Source organism: Leptinotarsa decemlineata, unplaced genomic scaffold (assembly GCF_025532065.1).
Source record: "Leptinotarsa decemlineata unplaced genomic scaffold, Ldec_3_MD MMD2_tig00026328_RagTag_RagTag, whole genome shotgun sequence".
Taxonomy (NCBI): domain Eukaryota; kingdom Metazoa; phylum Arthropoda; class Insecta; order Coleoptera; family Chrysomelidae; genus Leptinotarsa; species Leptinotarsa decemlineata.
In genome coordinates this window covers 7,895,827-7,920,438 of record NW_027412688.1, presented here as the reverse complement: position 1 = coordinate 7,920,438, position 24,612 = coordinate 7,895,827, and the positions used below count along the sequence as shown (strand labels likewise).

At 36.7% G+C, this 24,612-nt stretch overlaps 1 protein-coding gene across 5 annotated transcripts in view; it reads right to left on the bottom strand.

The window, feature by feature from the left end:
- The window catches only part of LOC111502472 (uncharacterized), a 99,029-nt gene that overhangs the window by 62,327 nt on the left and 12,090 nt on the right, over nucleotides 1-24,612 (bottom strand). Inside the window, exons 1-2 of one of the 5 annotated variants that reach the window (XM_074182427.1) lie at nucleotides 19,111-19,605; nucleotides 16,154-16,512 (exon numbers count right to left, since the gene is read on the bottom strand). The exons of 1 other annotated variant lie outside the window; for it this stretch is intronic. In XM_074182427.1, the coding sequence (XP_074038528.1) occupies nucleotides 16,154-16,512; nucleotides 19,111-19,590 (839 nt within the window). In that variant the 5' untranslated portion in view covers nucleotides 19,591-19,605. Of the gene's footprint in view, nucleotides 1-259; nucleotides 495-16,153; nucleotides 16,513-19,110; nucleotides 19,606-24,612 lie in introns of those variants that run through there. 3 more of the 5 variants (XM_023156559.2, XM_023156561.2, XM_023156560.2) reach the window with 3 other exon arrangements.

Here is a 24,612-nt window from a genome sequence, read left to right as displayed (position 1 = left end):
AATCAATCAGTCAGTTATTTTGTCCGACAATGACGTCTTTGATACACCCCAGTAGGTGTTGAGGAAATCATCACTTTCCAATTGTGACACGACTGTCATCATTTCGCAGACGATTCCACTCTGTAAGTGAACCTTTAAACCCATTTCTGTTGTGATTTGATATTCAAAACATGACTGTTAAGAGGTCGTCAGTGATTTCACTTTCTCAAGGTACCGGTCGAAATCAAATTAAAGATCGAACAAAAATATTCTAAACAACCTTGAACGCTTATACGATCCGGAAAATCAGCTTATCGATTCTTGGCTGTACCATTTGACCACCACTTACTTTCCACCTTCTTCACTCAGGATGTTGGTAACCGCGAAAAAACACATTCACCCGTATCACTTGAGGCGCACTGAAAATTTTTAAAAAATCGCGACGCACTGATTTACTGGAAAAGGTGGTAACACTGCTCGCAGGCCAGCTGCTGAAGGAAACCTAGCCGGCGACAGTTGTAGCTGCAGCGATGGTACAAAGCCGCACCCCACCAAGTAGTGAGCACCGGTGACGTCATCGCAAGCAGATCTTTCAGTTTGCGGCATTGCCAGATGTAGAAAATGGGATGGAACATGTTACTTTCTCGTTGCACTCAACTTATTTGAGGTCAAGGAGATTCTAATCTTCAACTTTGTTGCAGTTTCGTCTCGGACATGATATTGTAGAATAATTTTCACTAAAACATGTTGAGTATTGGGTTTCATCAGAATGGTCTTTCTTTTCCTAAATCAAGACTAAATTAAAAATTGTTGTATATGTGTTAGATTTAGATAGGTTATCGCCTGGAAACAAGGAGTTGGGGGTTTTTGTCAATCAGAAATCAGAGCTATGATTGTGACAGTAAGTACGTTAGTTATTACATATAATAAGTGTTTTTTGAAGTTCAGTGTCTCTTATACTCATCTAAGTGAGCGGTATCTGATATATGTATATGTAAATTTTTCAGGTACTCTACGAAGGTTCAGTTTTTGTTCCACAAATAAGTTTGGTATTTGTATAGTAGATTTCTATTGCAAATTAGATAAGCTATTATTGTTATCATCTCTCCGGTAAGTTCAGAATACTCCCGACGATGGACGAATGAGGACGTTAACTGGAAGTTGGCGTATTCAAAAAACACACATTGATGTGATATTTTCACTTGAAAGTTTTACAACAAATTTGAAGTGTATTTCTTACTCAAAAAATTGTCTCTATTTATTTCTAAAAAGGTACACATTTACTTTTAGAAACATATCAATGATTTCGGGTAGGAATTCACAAGAAACTTTCCTGTGAAATTTTCCGCTAATTTCAACAGAACGATTCGTATAAAAATAAACAATGGCCTGTTTAGAATGATTTGCTGTCTCCAGACTTTTGAAAGCATCCAAAAATCTAGTGTCACTAGATTTTTCAGGTTTCCGAAAACGGAAATAGGCTGCGTATTATTTCAAACGAGTTTCAATAACTCGCGTAGTCTGACCAATGTATTTTTTATCACAGTCCGCACAGGTCATTTCATATATCTCCGACTATCCAGTCTCTAACATCTTATTTTCAGGGTTACCTAATATTTATTGGAGTGAGCAAGAGCTTCGTTGAAATTAGCGAGAACTTTCACGAAGAAATTGCCGCGAATTTTCACTCCAAATCATTCATATTTGTCTGAAAGTATACTTGTTAGTTATGAATAGAGACCAGTTTTAGAGTTGGGAATTAGTGCCTTCTGAAGACGCCAACTTGGTTGGCGCGTCAAGAAGAGTGTTACAGATCTGATGTTTGGAAACAAAACTTGTTTTGAAACAGACAGTCAACCGCCACTATACAAACCTTATTGACACAAATAATTGAGACTGCGCCTTCATTTTCGTTTTAAGTTTCATTCCTCACCGACTCAAATATTGCTTAAATTTTTAGGCTTTTATTGTTGATGACCCAATATTTATTTTGTATTGTAATAGTAGAGGGATGGTCGAAAGAGAGAGTGATGAACTGTCCAACATTGGAATTGCTCCAATTTTTCATTTCATCAAACCCCTTGTATTTAATTGGATGTTTCCTATTAGGGCTACTCAATAGGTAGATTCGAAGCTTACAATGTAAAACTAATCCAATGAAATTACTTCTCCCACCTCAGAACACAAGCATTGTCTTTCGATGTTCGTTTCACTAATCCAATCAGCAACATCAAGAGATGACAAAAACTGATTATGTTAACGAAACGCGCTTCGAGAGACAATACTTGCCTTGTGGTGTAGGAACAGTGTTTTAATTAGATTCTATTAGGGTAATAATATAAAAACTCATCTGTATATCAATGAGCATCCTTTACAACTTTTTTGGAGTATTGCACTAAAATAAAAGCTTGAGAGATGGCAACTTGAAGTATTTTGAGTAATGTGGTAACAAATTGTTGGTTAAGTATCTTTTTGAAATGTCAAAAATAATTTTTGAGATGTAACTAAGTCATGTCACAGACGAATTTATACTTTTTTATACTGCGAAACAAACTGGTACTGACCAAGATTGTCCATCACCACTGTGAACAATAGTGTAAACTGATACATCTATAGTCCGTTCATAATTTGTCGATAGCACAAAATGAGGGCCCAAGTCATAAAACGGTCGTAAAACTCGTAAAATCATAGGCGGAGGTTCCTGAGGTGTTTATTCATTAAATATAAAGCTTCAGTTTATATTCGAAACTTGCCTTGAAAGGGTGAAGTTGTTACGAACGAAAATAATTTTTGGTTCAGTACATTTGGTGTTTCGGCGTCTACGGCAAGAATTAACGTCTCTAATATTCATTTTGCGAATTTTGTGCAGTGCGTGAGTAACTTTTTTTCATATTCCTACAAACATATACGTACCTTTCGTTCCTGCTTGTTTTGTTTGATTGCTTGCGATGGCTTCGTCATCATCATCAACATCATCAAGTTTTACACCGGTACTGTTGCGTACAGTCAGTAAGTCTGTCTATTCACCAAGAGAGAAGACTATTGTTTTGAACGTTCACGAGGCTCTGGTTTCTCAGAATCCCACAAACACTGTTCAGAACATAATCAAGAGTTGTGCCAACATGACGGGCGTAGGGAAGTCAACAATATATAGGTTCCTATCAGAAAGAAAAAAAAAAGGTATAGCTAACCCAAATACAAACGAATACTTAAAGAGGGGAAGAAAACCTATTGAAATTGATGAATTTGCCAAAAATGGTATTTGAAGAAAAATTTACGAATTTTTTTACAAAAAAAAATACCCAACTTAAACAAAATTTTACAAGAAGTTAGAGACGACCCGCATTTGCTTCATGTCGGACGAACCAAATTGTGGCAAGTTTTAAAAGAATTAAATTTCCGGTGGGAGAAATCAGTCCGAAAATCACTTTTGATTGACCGGGAAGAGATAATATGTTGGAGAAGAAAGTATCTAAGATCTATACGAAAATTTCGGGCTGAAGGAAGGCCAATTTACTATCAGGACGAAACGTGGGTAAACGCAGGTCATACTCTCACAAAAATTTGGACAGATAAAAATATATCAAGCTCCAGGCAAACCTTTATGGAAGGTTGGTCTACTGGTATTTCCCCACCCTCTGGTGAAGGCAGTAGATTAATAGTTTCTCACATTGGCAGTGAAAAAGGATTTGCTAAGCATGGTTTGTTGGAATTTGAATCCAAAAGCACAAAAGACTATCACGAGGAGATGACAGCTGATGTTTTCGAAGAGTATTTTGAGCAGATGATTGAACATATACCACCAAACTCAATTATAGTATTAGATAATGCACCTTATCATTCACGACTAGTTGAAAGACTTCCAACGACTGCGTGGAAGAAACAGGATATCATTGACTGGCTGCGGAATAAGTCCCTGCCTTAGGAAGATGGAATGGTTAAAGCAGAACTTTTAAAAATTGCCCGACAACACAAATCTAAGTTCAAGAAATACGTAGTTGACAAAATGGCGGAAAGACGAAACATCACAGTCCTTAGACTTCCACCCTACCACTGCGAATTAAATGTGGCTAGAAAAAATACGTCATATAAAATACAAGCTGTACGTGAATTGTTATATGAGTCTTTACAACATATTACAGAACAGAATTGGCGAGATGCAGTAAGACATGCAATAGAAGAAGAACAAAAAATGTGGGATCTTGACAATATAATTGATGCGACTGTAGAGACACAACCGCTAATTATTAACCTGCAAGACGACTCGGATTCCGAAGATGATCCTGTTTATTTTGAATTTGAATAGTTTTGTAAGTAATCGTAGTTTATATCATTTAAAAATAGGTATTAATTAAATAAATGTATCTTTTACAAATTGCAAGTAACTTATTATTTTTGAATAAAATAAAGAATTTTTTTTTAAATGAAAATACAGTTTACAGTACCTACAGTTTAAGAATATTAATATATTTATTTATTTAAAGTAACTAATGTTTTAATCATATACTCTACGACACTGGTCACTCATTTCCACTCAAAATACCTACATAATCGGATTAAAAGTTTTATAGCTGTATTGTATTTCTTCAGATACAAGGTGGGTTAGTCGAAAACATCTTAAACTGCCAGTTTTAGTTTGGTTTTTGTTATTATATCATATTAGCTGTCCTCTCTGTATTTCAGTTCTCTAATGAGGGTCAAACTTGCAGTGAGCTATCAACAAATTATGTACGGACTATAGTTTTAACAATTTTATTACCTCATTACTTCAGTAGTAAATCTGATGTAATTTTATATAGGCGTTATAGTTCCCAACTGTATTGAAGGTATCTCCTCTACCATCCAAAGCATTTTTAAATCTTTTTAGCACTTTTGTGCAGTACCAATCACTCTTAGTGACATTGGTCCTAAGAACAGTAGTACATAGTTCTGCTTGAAACATGTAGGTGAGGGTAATTTCAAGTAGTTTAGAGCTTGTATATGCCTTACCAAATACTCCAAATACTCTACTAATTCACTTCTGTGTTCAACTTAAGTAAGGTCTTCAAATTCATATTCCTCTAAATGGAACCAGCACTGTTTTGGTGTTTTCCTTTGCAGTTCACCTTGCTTGTTACCCCATATACCTATAAGGTTTTTCATTTAAGTTGAACAAAGTGTTTGTGGAATATCATCGAAATGATCCATTCGTTTGGGAGACCTGTTTATAACATTATGTCTCAAATTTCCGCCACGGTTTCTCCGAGTGGAGCACATCCGAAACATCCAATTTTCCATGACTTCGGCTCATAAATCAGGCTGAATTTGATCGATGACATGGGTTGTTTTGGCTTTGAGATGGCTGTGGTTCGTGGCATATTCACATACAGCTACGAGTTAGGAGAACCCCAAAAGAAAAAGTCTAACGGAGTCAAATCGAACGATCTCGGTGGCCAGTTTACATCACCTTCACGTGAGATGATCAAACAGTGACTTTTTGGGATGCATTGGATGCTCTTGGATCACAAGTGAATTGGTATTGTTCCAAATTCGACAGTTTCCTTTGTTCACGTATCCATTCATCCATAAATGGACCTCAGCGCTGAAGATGATTTTTTAATGAAAATAAGGGGCAGTTGCCAACTGCTTTAGAGCTCATTCAGCGAACACACGTCGTTCTCTATGGCCGTTTACCTTCAGTTCCTGGGGCAGGTGAATTTTGTACGGGTGCAGGCCCAAATCACGACGCAAAATTCGCCAAGTTGTGTCCTGCGGAAGTCCGGGGAGACACGAAGTCGACTGTCTTGGACAGCGGCGATGTTTTCGACAGATCTTGCGTTTCGTCGACGTACGGGTATTGGTCGATCGTTTACTGAACCAGTGGACTCAAATTCATCCAACACATCGCGAAGAGTCTTCTAGGTAGGACACTTACGGTGACCGTAAAATCGGCGAAGCGCGCGGTACGTTGTACGAACAGAACACCTACTTTGATGAAATAATTTCATTATTTGCACGAATTGTTGAATGTTATATCTGTCTATAGTGATTTGGCAAAACAGACTGATAAATGACAACAAATTCGACGAGTGTAGCTTTAACAAGATGCCGTTACTGAATGTTAAAGTTCCGAAGTCCTGGTTGGAAGGCGCTATACTTCATTTTTTATAAAGATTTCCTTTTGTGTCTTTCTCCCGTGTATTTTATGTTTACTGTGACTTTATAAATGACACTCAAATAAGAATGTACAATCATCTCATGAAATAAGAGGTTGTGACCGAAATAGAGATTTTATTTATTCAAGGTACAATCATGCGACCAACTCGATGATAGACTTGGCAACGCCGTATCCGCATTGCTCATCGATTTTGTGAAATTACATCCTGAGAGGCGAGAAGACTAAGTTATTTGAACACGGGATGCATGTTCGCCAGCCTTCCCTGGCATAGGATGCGTCATACTCCGCTAGGGACAGAAAACGAGATAAAAATATGGCGGATAACCTTGGATCCAACGCGTCACTACGAGAAAATTAGTTCCTAGGAAAAGTAGGTATGTTGATTTGTATGAGTAATTTGGCAAATACTCAGAAGATTCATGAAGGGCTTGCCGCGCGTTAAAAATGAAAGATAAGAATGTTACGAGTTTTTTTATTCGCCGAAGTGCTTTTGAAGTGATAGTAAAGATAATGACACCTTTGTGTTTTCCGAATGAACTTGGACAAAGAATCATTATTTTGGCCAATTGAAATTCCTTCATTATATATATGCAATCCGAGTTTTGAGAGTTTAAACTGTTTGAAGGAATGGAGTTTTGAAAAAATATGCTCTATCGAATTGATGTTGTTGAAGAGGTCACTTTATCTTGTTTTTCAAACGGTTTTATTTAGCTTGCCCTGTTTGTTTTGGTCAAATTTAGAAATTGAAGTTTGACCCCCTTCCTGTTGACAGACTGATCTCAAATTTGGTACTCACATTCAGTTTGGACGACAATACAATTAAATAAAATCATTGTAAATCCAAGATGGAAGTATCTACAAAATGGCGGATTACGTATTTTTTTCACAACTACCTTATAATGGGTAGTTGTACCTAATAATGAGATATCTTGACCAGTAGAATACTTTGAAAAAGATGCAAATTTAAGATGACCCCAGCTAGAAAATGGCGGATTACAAATTAACTTGTAATACTAAGGCACTATACTGAGAACAGATTGAGAAAAATTGATTGACGAAATCAGAAACTGAAAACTTGAAAATAAAATAAGTAAAACAATATGTTAAACATTTTTATTGAAAACAAAAAGATAATAATGATGAAGAAAATGTATTTAAAAAAATTCATTCGGTAGGTCCTAGGTAGCAGTCATCACACCTCTCTCCTCAGCAATCTACGGTATTGATCAGATAATAAATATGGTTAAAAAACTAAAAAACACGCTTTTAAAGAACACCGAACTAACAAGTTGAAAATATTTTTTTTTAATAAGCTCAAAACAATAACGATCGAAAAATACTAGTATTATTGTGAAAAAAGCAAGGGCGCTAGATATATAAAAAATATGGTAGGTATACTAGTATTTTTGGATCGTTATTGTTTCAAGCTTATTTAAAAAAAATATTTTCAACTTTTTAGTTCGATGTTCTTTAAAACCGTGTTTTTTAGTTATTTAAACTATATTTATGAAAGATTTAAGTTACTGAATTTTTCAGGGGTACATTTTAACATAACGTTTTCATTGTTGAAATCCATATTCTGGTTTGCTTTCAAATAATCGAATTAGATTTTAAAATGAATCTTTCGTTTCGTTTAAAACTTTTTTCTTCACTAAATCACGGGTAATTGAAAATATTCAAATATCTAAATATTCTTAAAATTCTTAAAATCCATTTTTTATTTTGATTTTCTTTTGAACAACTTATCAAGGTTACATACAGCGCCATCTGCCAGTGAATAGATCAAGCAATTATGTCGATAATTCTGTCAATATCGATCCCGAGCTTGAGAGTTACAAACAAACAAACATACATACAAACATGCATACATACATACAGGTGAAGCTAATATGAAGCGTGTAAAAATTTATAAAATCGTTGGGCGTAGTATTCACATATTTACTCAGGTCACGCTACGCTGGACGATGGACACTGAGAATTATATTCTAGAACATAGTTATCAATATAAAGAGAATAAGTTGATATTTCTCTGAGACAGAGTACCTCCTCACTATACATTGTTCTCAATCTCTGAGAGTTGTCGTTCGTATGGGGGTGACAGCTGATTAACGGAAAACAGATTTTGAAGAGATTTTCCTGGTAGACGTATCGGTGGAAAAGTGTCACTGCCATGTAAGGTCACCCGATTCAAATCTGTTATATTTCTCATATGCCACTTGAAAAATGGAATTATTAGATATCGGAATATTACCCCTGAATAATATAAGAACATTAGCTTTCTCAGATGGAATAACGATTAGAGGGAATAAAATTCGAAAGTGGCCAGTAGTCGAATGTAACATACGCGCCAACTAAGATAAGTCAGCGCAGAAACGTAAAATCGTTCTGTGTTAAAGGACTCCGCCCACTTAAGTCATATGTCGCCAATGTACTATTGACATCAGTTTGTTTGACCAATAGCTATCTTCTGAGGAAGACACAATTTGGTTTCAAATGCGCATCAAAATCTTATCTTAGTTGACGCGTACTATACCAAACGTTGAACACGGTTCAATACAAAGTTATATACCTAGTACTCAAGAAGGTCAGAAATATACCAGAAAACTACTTTCGCCAGCAGCGTATCTGTCAACCATTTGGACCCAACAGAATAACTCAACACAAATGAGGATCACCCCCTCTCAAAGTATAAATACAAGTGAACACATATCTTTTCTGTCAGTCGTTATTGGGGCTTCAAGGCACGCATTCGTCCTCGTAGTCGACGCATATACTACTGAAGATATCTGCCGCAGTAGCAGAAGAAATGTTTGATACTATAGGTTCTATTCGACCACGGTCATAATGCCACTTCAGAACGTTTCAATAGGCTTTGAAAAAAACTGTACAGAAGCAGAACCATTGTGAACACATGCTAATATAAGGAGTAACTAGATAATTTTTGATTATTAGTATTATCATTTTCCTCTGCAAAGTCAAAACTTCAACACTGTGTTTGGGAAGAATGCCTTTTTTTTCTCAAGAATGGCATTGATGGTAACAAAAATTTCAGTTAGTTTTCTTCATATTCACTTGTCATTAACTTAATACGGTTTTTTTCGGAATTTACTGCATCAAAATTAAAAATGTAGAAAGCCTGAAATGAGAAATCAATGACTTTTCAAACCGAGTGGTTATTGCATGGCTATCATTTCATTTGAAATTACGGGAAGGAGAAGGTTGAAAGTATGTTTACAATATGCACCTGCTCATTTGCCATTGCTTGTTCGTAGTTTTTTGGCCAAAAACAACACCGTAATCATGCCTCAGCTACCGTATTCACGATTTTTGTCCCCCTGCGACTTTTTCCAAGGTTGAAGAGTCTCATGAAAATACTGCGTTTTGCGACGATTGAGGAGATAAATACTGAATCACTAAGACAGCTCAAGAGCATACCTTGAAAGGGACAAAATAGAAATTGAGTAAATAGCTATTTATGATATCATTGTTAAAAGTAAGGTTTTATTTTGTAAGTGAAAAAGTTTGCAAAACGAGCGTAGCGAGTTGAGCAATTTCACGAACAAAATAAAACTTATTTTTAACACAAATATCATACAGTTTTTTGTACAACTGTCCTGTTTTCATAATAAAATAGATAACATTGATATTTCTATAAAAACACATATTGACATCTCTTGACAGTAAACTATTTTCATGTTATCGAATTTGCTGTGAAGTGGCCGTGTCAGGTGACGCCGAATCACCTGGTTACCAATTGTATTGTTTACAGCTCACGCGTTTTATTTAAAGTCACATAAATAAAGTTCTTGATGGTGTTTAATGTCTTGCATAATGAAGAACAGTAGTGAGTAATTGTGTGGTCCTGACGACTTTGAAGAGGCTGCAAAAAGAGTTTCCATTGAATTGTTATTAAAAAAATCGGCTCAACAGTACGACATTGCATATTTTAATTTTCTTAGCCGGCGTAGACTTAAAAACATAGAAGGAAATTTCAGCAAAACCGTCTTCTTAGCCTTTCTAGAAGAGAAATCAAAAATATGGAAGTCGTCAACTTTGTGGAGCAAGTTTTCAATGATAAAATTGAGTGCGCTCGTTTAAAATGGAGTTAATACCAGCAAATATTTCAAGGTAATAGCATTCTTAAAGCGGAAAAACGGAAGTTATAGGCCCAAATAAACAAAATTTCTTACATTTGAACAAGTCCAGAGGTTTGTAAATGAGGCGCCAGATGAAAAATATTTGATAATAAAAGTTGCTACTATTTTCGGAATATATGGAGCCTGCCGGCATGAAGAGTTGTACCATTTATCAATAAAAGACATTAAATTAATGGGTAAATCATTGATTGTTCATATTCTAAATACAAAAACGAAAATAGGGAGTTCTTTTTGCAATGTTGGAAAGAACATTGACTATTTTAATAAATACGTTGTATTACTCCCTTCTGTTATCAATCATCAACGTTTCTTTCTAAAATACTCGAATTATAAATGCAGCGCCAGCCCAGTTGGTATAAACACGTTTGGGAAAATGCTCTCTACCATTGCTGAGTTTCTGAACCTCCCGGAACCAAAGGAATATACAGGTCACTGTTTCAGAAGGTCTTCTGCTTCTTTGTTAGCAAAATCAGGAGCAAATATAACGGATAATGAGACGCACGGAGGATGGAAATCTACAACAGTAGCTGAGGGTTACATCAATCAATCAATTTCTTATGAAAGGGCTATTGCTGAAAGATTAATCCCAACAGCTAGCCCCAGCGTTACAGCATCGTCCTTTTACTTCAAGTATAAAATGTTAATGCTCATGAAATTGCCAACTCAGTTAGTTCATATATATTACAAGGCTCTTCAACATCACGAAGTATTGACATCAGCAGTTGTTCTAATGGTACTTTTTATATTAATGTTCATAAAAATTAATAATAATGTAATTATGTTTGAAAAATATGTTTTCTCCGTTAACCAGCTATCGCACCCCTACAAACGACAACCTTTAGAAGTCGAAACTTGTGCGAGGTCCTGTATTTTAACGTGTGATTCCTAACATTAATGCATTAATGTATATAATACATTTGTAACAGAATTTAATTGAATCTATATCTATTGTTCATAATAAAACTTCTTTGAAAATTGAATAATTATGTTTTTGTACGACTGCAATGAACCTTTTTCCTGAAGTACTAATACTCATATAAACATATGGTAAAGTACAATTAAAAAAGAATGTTTTTAACAGAAGAAAATGTTCCTGGAGCAAAACTAAAATTTGCAACTGTAAAGGATAACAATGTTGGAATATTAAAACTTTGGCTCCATTGCCATGATTTAAAAGTAACTGAAAAAAAGTGGATTAATAGACAGGTTAGTATACAGACTCTAGTAAACGAGTAGCCGTAGATTCAAACTGTAATAAAAGAAATTTAAAATAATTATGAATTTCAGACCTATTTCCGAGTGAAATATGAATCAAATATAGATAATAAAATAAATTCAATTAAATATAATAGATGAATATAATTCAATAAACGATTGAGGTTATATCTCATTCTAATCAGCGGTAATTAACTATGAAAAATTGACCATTCATTTCATGTTTAGAGCATACGTATGAATATTTATTTATTTTTTGCACTGTTAAATCCACTCTCCTCGAAGCTTGTATCCATTTCTTACATCTAAGCTCATTATTACAAAAAACACGTTTTCTTTCGGATATCAATTATCCGACGTACAATTCGCAAAACAGCAATGCTTTGTTGGCATTATACTAGCACAAAATAATTTTTCATATCAGATTCATATTTTTAAATAATAAATTATTATTACGTAATACTGTTTAACATGTGAATAGTTTATTGTTTGTCCTTACTACTGGTGCTGCCTTTCGTGACACGTTTGCTGTAGTATTCTCAGGAAAAAGGCTCATCAAAAGTTGTCAAGAGTATTAAAAGATGATGTTTACAAAATAGCGTGGTAAAGATATTTTTAGCACTAGTGTTAAAAGTATTTTAACACATTTTTTTCGACCACTTTCAATGACAGTTGTACAAAATAAATATATTTTGAGAAAAATGAAAATTCACCTCGTATATCTTACAATACAATACAATAAACTGAAAATGATTCATACCGTTAGCTCTTACATGAATAAACAACAGTGTAGGTAATAACAGAGATACTTAACTCAATTGAATACCAGAATTTTGTTCAACTGTGACAATATGGATACGCTAATTTGAAAACCGGTGAATAAACTAGATCGATTTGATTATTCAGCTGGTTACATTCGCAATGCTTATGCTTATGAATTTCCAAGAATTCCAAATAATTGAGTTTCCAACCCTTGACTGCATAGCGCAAAATTTCCGTAACGTTTAGATTTGAGAACTTGTGGTTACATTCCACATGGTTTGAAAATGTCGAATCATTTTTACTGGTTATCCCTTTGTCTCGCCTCTTTGACACCTGCCTGCAAATTGAACAACAACAAACCATAAAAGATTCGCATATATAATTGGTCCACCCTGTATAAGGCCCAGAGAACAGAATCCCCGGGGTTTTTCTGTCAGAAGTATCAGCACAGAGGATCAAGATAGCGATTAAGGAAAGCTCCCTGTAAATCCGCTACTGACGCATGGTTGAACTAGTCGACAAATAAAATGTCAAATAGAGGTCGAAGTTAGCGAACGAAGTGATGCGGTTGTATGTCGGAGTTGGCCTCGTGCCACTTCATTCTCGGCGATGGGTTCAAGGTTTCCATTGGAAATTTTGCCCTGCAGAGGACCTTGGAAAAAAGAATCTAAACGAGCTGCATGCGATAGACGAGTGATTCGAGATTGTTTCCTGTTCTCGACGTGCTTCCAAACAATGACTGTTACTGGACTATTCTATTATTTCGTCAAGTTTGATGAAAATGTAATGAATGAACGTTGTAGCATACCAGCAAATAAAAAAGCTTTAGGAGTGAGACCACAAAAAAAGGAAACTTTTCACGCATAAAATACATTATTTTCAAAGTGTTTTTTTATGGATAAAACACAAGCACAATAGGAAAATCCTTAAGGCGCTCTCAGAGCGGTGCCTGTGCGAAAGTAGCGATTCACATTGAATTTGATTCGCTGTAGTTTGAATCCATTTGGAAAAACGTTCTCAGGAAGTTTATTCCACATAAACGCAGGTCTCCAAATGAAAGAGTTCATAAGCGGTGAAGTTCGAGGAGTACTGAGTTGAACCTCAAAACAATGAGCAACCACAGTCCGTCGCCTATTTCTCATATGTGACAAGTCACTTAAACATTTCCCGTGAAAGTATCTATAGAAGTGAGACAAATCTCCAACCTTTCTTCGATGTTCAAGGTTATCAAGGTTGCACGTGATGTTCGCGTCTACAATCAGGTGGATGGCTCTTCTCTGGATGGAATCCAGAAGAGATTCATACATGAAAACAATACTCCAAAAAAGGTCTGATCTGAGCTTTATAATGCATCAAAAGTTGCTGAGGTGTGTACAGTTTTCTGGTTCCGAACAGTGTTCAAAGCTTTTGATAAGTAGCCTTTGCAATTCCGGCGATATGATTGTGCCAAGACATATTGGTGTCCATTTTAACCACCAACAAACTCATCGAAGCAGAAAGCGGAATTGTCTGACCTGACGGTATTATATCCGGAGACATTCATCTTCTTGGAGAAAATGAAGATGTGCCTCCGTAGCCAATGTCCTAGAATCCAGATGGAATGACTAGACAAGGGTGCTGTCTTCAGCAGAACAATATATTTAATTCTTATTTTTTTCCAATAAGTCGATGATATACAATAAAAAGAGGGTTGGAGGCAATATGGATCCCTGGGGAACACCAGCGTTGATGGTGAAAGTATTCGAGAGATATCCATCGACGGAAACTTGCATGAAACGTTCTTTCAGGAAGCCATACACAGAGCCATACACAGAAATGACCCGACAAGCCATAGCATCGTAGTTTGGCCAGCAAACCCTCATGCCACACACGGTCAAAGGCCTTAGAAATATCAAGCGCAACAGCTCTTGATTCTCCATGTTTCTCGATTGCGTTATTCTGAATATGGATGACATACAATAAAGGTCGCATATTGCAGATAGGTTCTTTGTATAGCATAATTAAGCGCTTCATTTCCAAGAAGTGTACACCCAATTACAGAAAATGTTAAAGAAAATATGCTGAAAAAATAACATAATGAGATTATGAATTCCTTTATTTTTTGAGATAACATTCATTTTGTAAGATTATTGAAATCATTATGTTAAGTTCTGATTTCGACCATCAAAGAAATGTAATGACTATCCTCCTTTACCGGTGGTTCCATATCCCTATTTATATCACAAGTGATTGTTCGGCGTTACGCCATCTCTCTCACCACACTGAGCTCGGATAGTTTAGTGTATAGGATACAGTTGTGTTTACTACAGTAAACTACCGAGCAGCGTCTAAATTGGTAGCAAAATGCCAAAAAAGACTTTCCTCGATAGGAAGACTTAACAGGTCATCTCTGCTCTGGATTCCTGGCCATACTGGCCTGGAAGGCACTGAAGCTGCTGACTATCTTGCAAAGCAGGGTGCTGCAAGCGGCTTCATTGAACCAGAACCTGTCACTGGCATCGCTTTGGGCTTTGCCAAACAAACACTGAACAACTGGATGGCCAGAAGAGTTATGGACTTCTGGCAGAATCTTCCAGGATTGGCTCACTCCAAGGCGTTTATTCACCCTTCAAAGCTTGATTCCAAACAGTTGTTGGACTACAGTAGGGATGAACTACGATGTCTAACAGGCCTTCTTACAGGTCACTGTCATTTGAATCATCACATGCAGAGACTTGGACTGTCGGGAGACAGTGTGTGTCGCCTCTGTCTGGAAAATGATGAAACTGCAGAGCATATACTTTGTGCCTGCCCCGCTGGGGAACGAATCAGGTTCTTTGAGTTTGGCAGATCCGTACTCTCACCATCTGACCTGAAAGACCACTTACCATACAAACTAAGCGGCTTCGTTGAGAAGCTGGGTTTATTTGGCCGAGTGTGAATAGGTGTGAGCCACAATAAACCCTTGTGGGTTGCGGTGGAGGGTCGAATAGACCCACTCACCTCAGACCTACCTACTACAGCATACATAACCTGTGTTATACTAAATATATAATTTTCAAAGATAAAATATGTCTAACAGTGGATAATTGAGAAAGTGAAAGTGAGCAGCATCTTGCAAAGAAAGCAAAATCACACACGACACAAGACATCAATCAATTCATCAGTAAGTTAATTATATTTTATATTTTATAATTAAAATGTGCTTCAATTTGTGTATTAGGCCCGCGATATTTGGTTTGTCTCAAATACAAAATTGACCGAATTTTCATAGCATATAATATTTTCAAATAATTATTGATTGATTTCAATTTCATACTTATGAAAAAAAATGCACTAAAACAATTGCTTGAAGAATAAATATCAACAAGTCTGACAAAATTGTATTTCAAAATCAGCTGATAGCGAGTAGCGAGATCTTTAGCAATATAGTGCAATAACTAGCCAAGATCTTGAGTTCACTAGTATATTAAAGCCACATTGAAAGTGTATATTTCAATTACATATTTTTTATAAATATTTCAGTGCCCAACAAACATCACAGGGGTCACAAAATATTATTATTCATTTTTTATATTGTACTGTTTGGAACCTTTGGTGTAGTAATAAATACAACTGGAGTGTTTTCGAACACCAAATCGTAATTTTAACATCTTGACACAGAGGAAGAGATCAAGTTTGATCTTCCTCTCGAAGATGATGATTTGGTGATCGAAACACGTGTCGAGGTGTTGAAATACCGATTTGGTGTTCGAAAAAACCCCACTAATATTCATTATTATTAACGTTTCATATCTGCTAGGCGTCCCGCGACGGTTCACAAGTTTTTTCTCTCTCTAAATGCAGGCTTTATTTATTGCCCAATACACCGGAACCGGAATAATAGTAAAGTTCTAATGCTTACCTAACTTCATCAGATGTCTCGTGTGCACCTTTGTCAAAGAAAGTATCCAAATCAATGACTGAATCCCCGTTTCTTCCGTGCTTAAGATGCAGCTTCGCCATGAACTGCAGCTTGTTGGAAAACCATTCCGGCTTTCCGCTGCATCTCTCGTTCTCGTTGTTAACCTTGCTAGTGAAGGAGTCGCTTAGAGATTCGATCGATTTTTTCTTCGCAATCCTAATGCTCGATCGCATCGGCCGCCTGTTCAGTTTGTTGTTATTTTTAGCTTGCTGCACGTTATTCTTGTTTTTTAATACTTGGCAATGAAGGTTATTGATGCTGTTCGATTCGTGGGTCTGGACCGAAGCATTTCCGGTATTCTGAAATTCGCGTTCGGTTATCTCAGATTTTGAGAGACACCTTATTCTGGTACAAGCCATGATGAGTGCAAAACTAGGTCTTGCAAAGATGAGGCGGGTTCTGGAATGCGTACAGCAATTACTCGTGATTTATAGCTAATGGATTTGGTTTGATTTTAACAAAATGCAAAGAATGAGATAAATTATTCATACAAAAAGAGACAGGGACTTTCTCTGTCTGGTGATGAGAGTTTGATGATTGAATACGATGCAGAAACAAAGCGCCTCAGCATGGGCCTTTCTTGAGTCGAAGATTGATTTTTGTGAATCATGCACAAATAGTTCGAGTCTTAATCAATAATTTTATCGAAAATGGGTCATATGAGTGAGACCAAATATCAAAAACAATCAGGTCTTGCAACAATGTAGACAATAAGTTTGATTAAAAGATTTTTGTCACTTTCTAGTCCTTACTCACGAGTATCAAGAAAGTAAAAATCAACAGTACCACAGAGAATTTGCACTCACAAGACTAATTTCATCTAGGAATTAATAAATTCTCAATATTTTTCACAACAAAATGGGTCCAAAAAGTTCCAGAGCATTCATCTCTTATGAAAAACAGTGTGTTTTTTGTTAACGGTATCGACTGCTGTTGTTATTAGTCCTGTGTTCTTAGTGTTATGTTAATAACTCCTTCAGCTACCTGGGCATCAATCATGCAAGGTAGCAGAATCAATTCACTTTTAATTATATAAAATTTTGTGAGACATACCTATACCTCCTCACTGGTATTTGATTTTTGACTACGGTTTCCTGCAATGCCTGATTTACAGTAAATGCTACAAAAGTGAATGATGAGTTTGGACTGAAACGGATTTGTCAACCTCATAGATGATTAGACGACATCTTCGTAGAGAGAACCATTTTCTTATCTATTGGAAAATGTTCTCAATGTTCTTATCTTCATTTTCCTTCACTTTAGGCTTTACAGAAAACGGCCCAGGCGAAGCTGACTGGCTTACACAGACAGGCTTGTCTGGCCATCAGTGGTGCCATCAGTACCACACCGTCAGCGGCCATGGACATCCTTCTAGATCTACATCCTCTACACATTTTTCTGGAGAGAGAGGCTAGATGGACTGACTTTACGCCTCCAACTGTCAACTACGAACTGCCTCTACGAACTCTCCCCGATAGGAAGACTTAACAGAGTATCTCTGTTCTGGATTCCTGGCCATACTGGCCTGAAAGGCAATGAGGCTACTGACTACTTTGCAAAGTAGGGTGCTGCAAGCAGCTTCATTGGACCAGAACTTGTCATTGGTATCGCTTTAGGCTTTGCCAAACAAACATTGAACACCTGAATGGCAAGAAGATTCATGGACTTCTGGCAGAATCTTCAAGGATCTGCTCACTCCAAGGCGATTATTCACCTTAGAAGCTTGATACCAAACAGTTGTTGGACTTCAGTAGGGAAGAACTACGATGTCTAACAGGGCTTCTTACAGGTCACTGTCATTTGAATCATCATATGCAGAGACTCGGACTGTCGGAAGAGAGTGTGTTCACTTCTGTTCGGAAAATGATGAGACAGCAGAGCACATACTTTGTGCCTGCCCCGCTGGGGACCGAATAAGGTTTTCAGTGTTTGGCAGAGCCGTACTCTTACCATCTGACCTGAAAGACCACTCTCCATGCACACTTGTCGGCTACGGAGCTGGGTTTATTTGGTCGGGCGTGAATAGGTGTGAGCCACAATAAACCCTTGCGGACGGCGGTGAAGCGTCGAATAGACTCTCTCACTTTGGACCTAACCTAACCCTAATACTGTACTTTACAATATGTCAAATGAGTTAGTTGAATTCCTAATTACGATGTAGGTGAATATTTCTAATTATCTAATAAAATATTATTGGGTTCTTCCACAACTCTAGGGCTTTTCTGAAAAAAATAGGGATTGACAGAGCAGGGATTGGTCAAAAATAATTACAGTGCCACTCGCTGGGCTCCGTCCATTTAGACCACACCTGAAGAAAATATTACTATACCGTTTCTCAAAGGTGAGGAACGGCATCTTAGGTGATTTTAAGAAGCCAAGTCCAAATAAAGCTTTGTCATTGAGCTTTGTCTTTTATCAATAATTCAAAGTTTTACATCGCAAATGTTATATGCCTACAGGGCGTTATTGAGTGATCATGATGATTTTTTTTAATTTCAACACCTGTACATCAAAAGTCAAGAGGTTTTTAAACTTTTTTTCTCAAAATCACACCCTCAAGAATTACTAGCTTACTTTCAATCACACGGTATAACGAAGAACTTAGCTGTAGGCAATGCGACCAGAGGATAGGCGCAGCTCGTCATTTCTTAACGAGACTTCATGGACGACCAAAATTTTGTTCAGAACAATATAACAAGCATTCAACAAAGAACTTTGACAAACTGATATCGAGAACGAGTTTGTTGAAGTGGGTGTCAAGAGAAAGGAGGAAGATCTCTATAAGCCCACTAGGCTGCAGTGCAGATTTGGAAGAAGTGAGCAAGTCAGACACATCATGGCTTGTAACAAATGTTTGTTTTTTTGAGAAGATTTCATTTCTGTTCGGCTAAACTCACCACATTTTTTATAGATTCCGGCTTAGGTTCTATCCGCTTTTCAACTGTTATTATCTTCCTTTCTTCAACAACCAAAGGCTGCTGCTTCTGCTTTTGTTTTCCGTCAACACAATTATCCGAAGTCTGCTTCTTCTTGGGCATTATCCGTGGTTTTTCCCGGACTCCACTGTCCCCATCCCGTTTCGTAACTTTCGTATTCCTCCCCGGTAAATTTTGATCAGGCACTGTGTTGTACTTGAGTTTTTTCCTCAGAGGTAGCCCCAGGAGCTCGTGTTGGAGGTCTCGCTGGTAGCAGCTCGGAGAAAAATGGTCGCTGCAGATACGTGCGTAAGGGGGCGGCAGCTCATTTCGATACCCGCACAATTTGGCCCACTTCGCTGTCATTTCGGGGTCGGTGGGTAACATGTGGTAGATTATTTTGCCGCTGCCACGAGTTTTACCGTAATAGTTCGAACACGACGTCACGTAACATTGAGGCATACTTGTTTGCTTCGAGAAAAGATTATTTTTGTGAAATTCAAGCTGGGAATATGTAATGTATACGGTATGTATCATTCAGATATAGTACAGGGGCATACTTGAAGACTGGCTGTTTATCAAATTATCCAAAAGAACAATTCGTTCAGGCCAGAATCAAGTCACCTACACTGTAGGTTAATGGGCTGACACCTATCAGAAAACAACTACTTTCCTGGCTAATACCACAAAGGGCGTTGGATTATATCCGACAGGTGTCAGTGCAGGATTCTTCACTGAAGTTATTCCTGCAATATGCTGTTGGCCATATCAACGGCCGGAATCGATTTTCAATTATTGGAACGGGCACACTTGCAGATCGGTTTGGGTCTATTTGGCCACTCGTCAGTGTAAAGTAGTGCCCATCATCAAAATGAAGTCGATCATCAACATAAAGTCGTTGATTACCTCGTTTTCAGAGTTTGACAGAGCCGTACTCTTACCATCTGACCTGAAAGACCACTCACCATACAAACTAATCGGCTTCGTTGATAAGCTGGGTTTATTTGGTCAAGTGTGAATAGGTGTGTGCCACAATAAACTCTCGCGGGTTGTGGTGGAAAGTCGAATGGACCCTTTCACTTTTGACCTAACCTAACCTAACACCAAATATGGTGTTTGTCGTTCGTCATCGACTACATGTTGATGAAGAACACTACCTTGCAGTGACGAGTGGCAAAAGAGCCCGAAACCAGTCTACAAGTGTGTTCCAATAGTTGAAAATCCATTCCTGCAGTTGTATCGCCAACATCATATGCAGGAATTATTCTGCGAAGAATCCTGTACTGACACCTGTCGGATATGATCCAACGCCCTTCGTGGTATTGACCAGGGGAGTAGCATCAGTCCATTAACCTACAGTATAGGTGAGTTGGCCTGAACGAATTGGTCTTTTAGATAATTTGGTATAAAATTAATTTTTTACTGAACTGAATATTACATGAAACATAAACATAAGTAATTTTTTATGGAGTAAATTAAAGTTTTTTTTTATAGATTTTTCTGGGGATTTTCATTTTCTACAATATGTAGACAAACTTTTGATTTCACCCCTATATATCATTATGTAAATTCAAAGTACTTACTTCTCAAAAAAGTTACTATTTATCAATGAATTGTCGTATTCAATAACTTTGCCTTCGAAAAAAAAAAGAATTACTGGAGTTTAACCCCAACACCAGACCTTTATGATCACTTGGTGAAGATGATCTTGAAGATGATCACTTGGTGATTGAAACACGTGTCGGGGTGTTAAAAATAACGGTTTGGTGTTGGGATTAAACTTCAGTAATATTCATTACTACAGCAAAGGTTCCAAACACTGCATCACAAGTTCGAAAAAAGAGTTAAGAAATTGTACAGATACTTATCTTAATGTTTTGAAGGCTAAAATCCGCACATTAATAAAATTTTTATTATTTTCAGATTGGAAGGGGAAAATCCCAGAAGAGTTTATATAAAATTACATGAAACGTTATAATACATTTACGAACGCAGAATATTTTTTGGGATTGATTATTTTGTAAAAAAAAGCTATTTGGTGTACTGAAGAGGCAATAAGACTAGTGTCTTATTTCGAAACATCGGATGTCTGCCATTATGAATGACAGTGTTTCATGTGGTCCATATGAAATGTTATCTCGTTCATATACTATATTGTGTAGCAATCCTATGAATGATATCTGATTTAATTCCATTACGAATGTTTGGAGTATAAACTAAATAGAAAAAAGTCATTTTTGTAGTTAGATATCAAGGTCGTAAAAAATGTATGCATAAAGCATCACTTGTAGTTTTTTGTAATAAAAAAAAATATGGTGTGATATCACTCGGCACCGAGAAGGAGCTGTTAATGTTTTTGTTTTGTGATACATCGTTTGGTAAGTTGTTCAATTTTCGATCCATCAGTGCTTTCATTTTGCAGCAGTTTTATATTATTTTTAGGAGTGTGCAAACAGACGATACATTTCCTAATTTCAATAAAAATTTCATTCGAAACTGATGCTGAAAATGTTCACCATTCACTTTCTGTTGATAACGAATTCATTGCACACATTTTTGAACGTTTCTGGGGCAATTTCGTACGTTATACTCTAGGAACGTTTCATCATGGAAAACATGGAATATCATCTGAAATTCCATAACAAAAAGCTGAAGCATGGTGTTTTTAACAACACCCAAATATTTTAGTTTGCCTTACATATAATCTACCCAAGAAAATTTGAAAATCATGTGGAAATGACAAATGAAGACATTATTAGAACTATCAACTTCAAGTAGCTACAAACCGAAAACCATCAAGATATAAGAGGTAGAACCGGAATATCTGGCGTAAAATAAATCCAAAGCTTGGTTGTTGAAAAGCGCGTCGAGAAGAGTATTGCAGTTCTAGGAAAAATCATGATTTTTGCTGTAGACCTCAGTTGGACAATCGTCTCGTAATAATATTAGTTGAAATATTGAAAACTCTTGAACCTGCACAGACTTGATTCCCCACCGGTACACCTATTTTTGATATTTTGAATTAATTCAGAAATACGTTTTTTGTTTCATTGATAATTTTGATGTTCACGATGTATTTTTTTCACAAAATTACAGAACTAAGAAAATAAGATGTAAACAAAAACTAGTTCGTTAGGGAACAAAGTTCTGCGGAAGTTCGAATAATTTATTGTGTGCAGATGGCGCTAGTTTCATTACATTCACCGCTTTTTCAGTTAGTATTAACCTTCAAAAGAAATCTGTTATTTCTTGAGAATGGCATAAAAAAATCCACAAAATCATTTGAATGATCAAAAATTGAAGTTGCATAAGTTAGCATCCAAACAAGGGCAAAACTACATGAATTGAACTTCGAATTGCTCGCACATTCACCGTATTCGCCAGATTTGGCTCCCATCGACTACTGGCTGTTCGTCGACCTCAAAAAATGCTCAACGCTATGAAATTTCGCTCGAATGGAGAGGTTATTGCTGAAACTGAGAACTATTTTGAGGCAAAGGATAAATCGTTTTGCAAAAGTGGTATGGAAATGTTAGAGCGGCGCTGAAATTATTGTGTGGCCCATGGTGGAGATCACGTTGACGAATAAAGCCAATTTTTAACAAAAAAATAACGCATCCGGGACTTTTCAGCCCAGGTGTGTTAGAGATGAAGTTATTCAGTTGAAAACTTGTGGTGAATAACACATGGAAATTTGAACCAAAAGGGTTGATTTGAATACAAACCTCTACAAACAGAGGTGTCATGTTTTGAGGAAGCATTAGGTTCACTTTTCAGATGGATTGAGAGGGATTGAGATTTATACTATGTCATAGGAAGCCACCTCTCCTTATGGACCTATATGCACTTCAATAATAACCCTCTTCCTTCTTGAATCTTTTACGTAAAGTAATATCGAGGTCACACAATGATATCAACTTAGTTGGTCAGACGTACACCAATGTACACGTTCTACACCAATATATCATTCTAAAAAGCAGTTAGAAGACCTTGCAACCAGCTAAAAGACAACTCCTTCACACAAGACGATGGACTGCCAATGCAGTCGTTATTGTAGCAGATCTTAGAGAACACATACATTAGTCCGGTCAAATTAGACTAAAAAATAAGAGTGAAGGTACATAAATTTACAACAAGCTGCAAATGCGTTTAATTGTTCAAAACATAGTTAAAAATATGATTTTAAAATTCCGAATGATTGCGATGCCTGGAAAAAAAATTATTGGAGGTCAAAAGCCAAAAATCTCGAAAAAAATTGGTTTTTCAGGAAAACGGTGAGTGAAAAACCAATTTTTTTCGAGATTTTTGAACTTTACCTCAAATAAATTTTTTTCCAGGAATCGCAATCATTCGGAATTTTAAAATCTTATTTATAACTATGTTTTGCAGCTTGTTGTAAATTTATGTACCTTCCAATGTCTAGATTGACCGGATTACATGAAGGGGTCTAAGTGTAAGTCATAGAAGAACCTATGAGAAGGCCTGTTTTTGGTGGGCATGCTTCCACGACGTAATGTGAGATAAAATGACCCAAAACTGGATTGTTCTTTAGCACCTCAATATCGTAACACAGTTAATAAAATTCACACTGCAGAGGAATCGCCAGGTTGAATTGATATTCCTGGAAGTGAAAGTGAAAAGAATCAATAACAAGTGGACACGTCTACTCATCGGAAATTAATTTACATGGAACAGTAAAGAAGGATCCAGTTAGAAGAAGCATGGTAGAAGAAATATTCCTCCAAAGATAACAGTCAGCCAGCAAAGAGGAGAAGCTTTTGTATTTTGCAAAAATCTGAAAACGCAACTCCATTGTAAAGATGTATTCGATAGTTTTTTTTTCATTCTTGTGATAGCACATCTCTCGTAATACATACTGTTAACGTATTCAAAAAACACTATACTGTGAGATTTTCACTAAACAGTTTTACAAAAACGCAACACGTGTTTCGCCATACAATGGCTTCTTCGGTGGCAACACAACGATGGACAGCATTTACGTACGTAGGACACCAAACCAAAAAACTAACAAACATCTTCAAACCACTGAGGGCCACCTCAAATTGAATCAATAGACTCAATAGGCTGTTTCAGCCTATTGGGCATCGTCAGTACCGGACAGGCGGTTCTCGATTGAAGACAAAATGAGAAAAGCCAAGAAAGTACTTGCTAAAAATACCTGCGTAAACGCAAGCGAAACATAAGTGGAACCACCTATTGGTGTGACACCCAAGTCAACTTGTCAAGTTTTTATGTCAGTGTTGGTGGTTTGACCAATCAACCGACAACTACGGTAGCAGAAATTTGGGAAGCTAACCTGAAATGCCATCGGAAAACGAATCCACATGTTTCTAGAAATGATATGAAATCTAGAAAGGTTAATTCAGTCAAGCTGCTGGAAAATAATTCCATGAAAATCAAAAAATAAATAGATAAGTACTCTTTGATCATTTCCATATTGATTTCAATTTAAGAGCCACCGGT